The 4,869-nt window shown below is 34.0% G+C and overlaps 1 protein-coding gene across 1 annotated transcript in view; it reads left to right on the top strand.

The window, feature by feature from the left end:
• Positions 1-4,869, top strand: part of SPMIP4 (sperm microtubule inner protein 4) — a 38,640-nt gene that overhangs the window by 7,291 nt on the left and 26,480 nt on the right. The window contains exon 2 of the mRNA XM_039862574.1: positions 1,708-1,887. Within this exon, the coding sequence (XP_039718508.1) occupies positions 1,708-1,887 (180 nt within the window). The remainder of the gene's footprint in view (positions 1-1,707; positions 1,888-4,869) is intronic.

Here is a 4,869-nt window from a genome sequence, read left to right as displayed (position 1 = left end):
AGGCCTAAATTTAAGAGCTAAAACTAAAAAAAACAACAAAAACAAAACAAAACAAAAAAAAAACTGTCAGAAGAAAACATAGAAACATAGGGGTAAATCTTCAAAATTTTTAATTTGGCAATGTATTCTTAGATATGACACTGAAAGCACAAGCAACAAAACAAAATATAGATAAACTGAACTTCATCAAAATTAAAAACTTTTGTGCTTCCTAAGATGCTATTAAGAAAATGAAAAGATAGTATACAGAACAGGAGAAAATATTTGTAAATCATATATCTGACAAGAGACATATCTAGAATATATAAAGAATTCTTGCATCTCAATAACAAGACAACCCAATTTAAAAATTACAGAAGATATGAATATACATTTCTCCAAAGAACATATACGAAGGGCCAATGAGCATGTAAAAAGATGCTCAATACCATTAGTCATTAGGAAAATACAAATCAAAACCACAAAAAGATAGCATATCACATGCACTATGGGTATAATAGAAAGAAAAAGGAAAATAAGTGTTGGCAAGGATGTGGAGAAGTTGGAACCTTCTGGTGGAAATGTAAATTGGTGGAAATTTTCCACTGTGGAAAACAGTTTGATAATTCCTTTAAAAATTAAACACAGAATTACTACATGACCCAGCATTCCATTGCTAGGTATATATCTAAAAAAACTGAAAACAAATATTCTAACAAAAACTTGCACATGAATGTTCATAGCAGCATTATTCACAATAGCCAAAAGGTAGAACAATCCAAATGCCCATCAACTGATGAATGGATAAAGAAAATGTGTTATATCCATACAACAGAATATTATTCAGCCATAAAAAGGAATAAACTACTGATATGTGATATAGTCACAAAAGACCACATATATGATTTCATTAATATGAAATATCCATAATAGAGCTAGAAAGTAGATTAGTGGTTGTTTAGGGCTGGGGTGGTGGGTGGGGAGGGTATGATGGCTAAAGGATACAGGATTTCTTTCTGAGGTGATAAAAATGTTCTAAAATTATTATGGTGATGATTATACATATTTGTGAATATACTAAAAAAACAAGTAATTGTACACTTTAAATGGATAAATTGTATTCCATGTGAACTATATCTCAATAAAAATGTTTAAAAGAAATAAGCACCCATACACCACACAAAAAAAAAGAAAAGAAAAAAATGATACTCCTTATGCCCTCGGGAATTTAACCTCATTCCTACAGCAGCCCTATGATGCCTAAATAACCGGAATCTATCGCAATCTACCCAGGACTGAGAATTCTGTGCCCTGAAAATGCAACCTAAAAATAATTTTGAAGCTATAGGAATTTTAGTTGTTTGTCTTAGTCCATTCGGGTTGCTGTAACAAAATGCCACAGACTGGGTGGCTTATAAACAAGAAATGTTTATTTCTCACAGTTCTGGAGGCTGGACGTCGAGGACCATGGCGCCAGTATGGGTGTGTTCTGGTGGAAGCTTCTTCCTGGTTCATAGCTGGCACCTTCCTGCCACACCCTCCCATGGTGGAAGGGGTGAGCAAGCTCTCTGGAGTCTCTTATTAGAGCTAGTCACCTCCCAAGGGCCCTACTTTCTGATACATCACATTGGGCATTAGAATTTCAACATATAAATTTTGGGGACTACAAACATTCAGACCATATTATTCCATGCTGAAGATATTTCAAAAGTCCTTCTTATTTCACAGGTATCGGGAATTACGGGAGTCTCTCCATCAATGTCGGCTTCCATGGGGCGCTGACAGGGAATGTGGTGGGATGATACCTATTTCACTCCCTGAGGGACATAGGCCAAAACATGAATCTCCCTGTGTCATGAGCAGGGGACATCATCAGCATTTTGGATGTGGTGAAGAAACTTGGCCAAGGTAAATGATCTTTCTGCCCTTTACATAGAGGTCTTGGTTGTTCATTTTTCTTTATTTCTATAGAGTCCTTTGTTAACTTAAATCTACCTCCAGACTGATTTTACTATTTATAAGAAGACAGATGGAAAAACTAATTATATAATTTCTAATTGTGCAGTCAGTTTAAAAAAATCTGTGTTTATAGATGTCTCTGCCGTCCTTAGAGATGTTCAAGTATTATGATCAGGAATTTTGATTACTTTCACTCCCCTGCTAGTCACATTTTATCTAAAACTAAATGGGAATATTCCTGAGAGAGATTAAATTAAATGTGTTTTTGCTTGAGCAAATGGTTGGCCTAATTTATAGAGATGTTCTAGATATTTTGGAACTTTTGATTTCTAATTTGTTCATTAATCTATGGGACATTATTTTATTTTTTATTTCTTTATATTTTTTATTAAGTTTATTGGGGGTAACATTGGTTAATACAATTATATAATTTTCAGGTGTACATTATCATTTGACATCTGTATATTCTATTGAGTGTTTACTACCCAAAGTCCAGTTTCCTTCAGCTACCATATATTTGATCTCTTTTACCCACTTCACCCTTCCCTTATCCCCCTATATTTGACCTCCATTACCCCGTCTCCTCCTCCCCCACCCCACTAGTAACCACTAGTCTATAGTCCTCTGGTAACCACTAGTCAATATAGTCCATGGGGATTGTTTACAATAATTAAAATATTTCAATAATCATTTACAAATTTTAAAGTCACTCTTTCAGCAACTTTATTCAAAATACAGGTCAAGACTAAAGAGAAAACAAAAACAAAAAAAACCCAGAGCAACAAATTAAATGTCATATTATATACTCAAATTTATAAAATTTACTCAAAATAAAATCGATCAAACCTTCATATAGAGCCTCGTTACTCCAGCTTTATCTAACAATCCTGCTTACCTAGTTTACTAACAAGCTATCTAACTAGTTTGTTGTTCTAAAGCAGTTAAAAGAGATAAATTAGGAAAGACAAGGCACAGCTAGAGAAACGGTAAATATAGGGACACGTGGTGGCGGACGGCCTTATCAAAGCCTCAGTAAAGCAATAAAAAGCAGACAAATGAAAACAATGCAATTGGAAAGATGTGATACTGACACATAGACAGTGAGAGCCTCAAGTTCGTTAAAGCATCCAACAAATTTTTTAAGGTCCCCTTTCACGGAACTCACTTTCTAATAAAACATAGATTTATAATATCTTTGTAAAGTGGATATTGTTACCCTGGTTTTACAATAAACAGAGACCCAAGAGATTCAGTTCCTTTCCTTGAGTCAGACAATTATAAAACTATAGAACTGGGACTAGAGTCCAGATTTATTTGACTCCAAAGCCCAAGTTCTATTCATCTGTTCACTCATTCATTGACTCCAGCTATTCATTTATCTATTCAGTAACTTAAGCAATAACAAGCATGTTCTAGAGACTGAGGGTGAAGCTCCTTATGGAATTTATAGCTATTGTCCTAAAATTTTATATAGTAAAAAAGTGTACAATATTCTAAAAGAATTGTAATTATACTCACAGGATTCCAACATCTAAGAAAGAAAGTCAAAGACTCTTTTCTTAAGAGAAATACAGCTTGAAATGAGAAGTTCATGTCTAGTGCCTCATTAAATGCAGCTCGAGACACTGGTAGAGGAAATATTATCAATCCCAATTTGGATGCCAATCATCCCTGACTCAGAAATTCAAGTTAATGAATTCTATTCTCTCCACATCCTTTTATGTTAAATGTTATCATTTTGCCATATTTATCTCTTAAAAATATATTTAAGACAGTCCTATCTTCTGATAAAATGCAAATCACTTGACAAGCAACTACAGAATACATTTTATCTGGTTTCCTAAAAGGGAATAACTTATATCACAATATATTTCTTTCTCCTCAAAAAGAGCCTTTTAAACAAAATAACAAAATACTTTCTCGCTCTCTGAGGAGTTAAGCCCCTCTGGTCCATACAGAAGCTTTTCCCTACAACTGCACCCTGCTACCTCCCCTGGAGGGGATTTTTAGTGAGGTGTTGTGGTGCCACACATCACCCACTCTGTGTGAGAAACACTGTCACTCCTTTGCCTCCCCAAGTCACATACCTTTGGAAATTAAAAGTACCTACTTCTGAGGAAAATGTCTAGGTGAGACATCTTACAGTATGTCATCTGAGGTTAAGAAGTTTTGAGAACATGGCTTACTAGAGGAACTATAATTATATATATATATTACATATACATGTTCTAATGCAATGTCAGTGTCATGTCATGTGGGACATCACTGTCCTTTCTGACACTTTTAGACATAACTATATCTAAGTAAAACTCTTTTAAAGGGATCTTAGCAATATTTACTTAACCACAATGTTTCAGAAATTCTAAGCGAAGTCAGTCATTACCTAATTTACTAGAAAAATGAAGTTACAAAGTAATGAAAATGTGTAATTTTCTTTTCCATAAATACTTCCTGTTATAAGTTTGGTGAAGTAGCATAATTTTTACTTTGTCTAAGAAAAACAAAATGGATTCTTCCTCTTAATGTACAGTCAAATGTTAAAAACCTGTTAAATAGATATATAGTGCTCTGTGAATTATAAAATACTTTGAAATTCCTGGTAACCAGCCCTCTTTAATAGTTATAATAGCAGTGATAGCTGTAGTAGTTATAATACTTGAAGTTTAATATGACCATATGAAGCAAAATCACAGAATACACCTCTCCTGCTGCCTAAAAAAAATGAAACAAATACAGAATTTACCAGCAGGCCCCAAACAATAAAAGGGAACATTGCCTTATGCTATTAATTTTAATATACCAAGAAATTCTATGTAGTTTATTGCAGTCCCTAACTAAATGTTTCTCAAGAGGGTATCTGGGGCAGGACAATTCTTTTTCCCACACGTTCTAAGATATTTAGCATCTCTGACCCTTTACCTATAAATACCA

Source organism: Pteropus medius, unplaced genomic scaffold (assembly GCF_902729225.1).
Source record: "Pteropus medius unplaced genomic scaffold, Ma_sr-lr_union100, whole genome shotgun sequence".
NCBI lineage: Eukaryota > Metazoa > Chordata > Mammalia > Chiroptera > Pteropodidae > Pteropus > Pteropus medius.
This window is presented reverse-complemented; position numbering and strand designations above follow the sequence as displayed.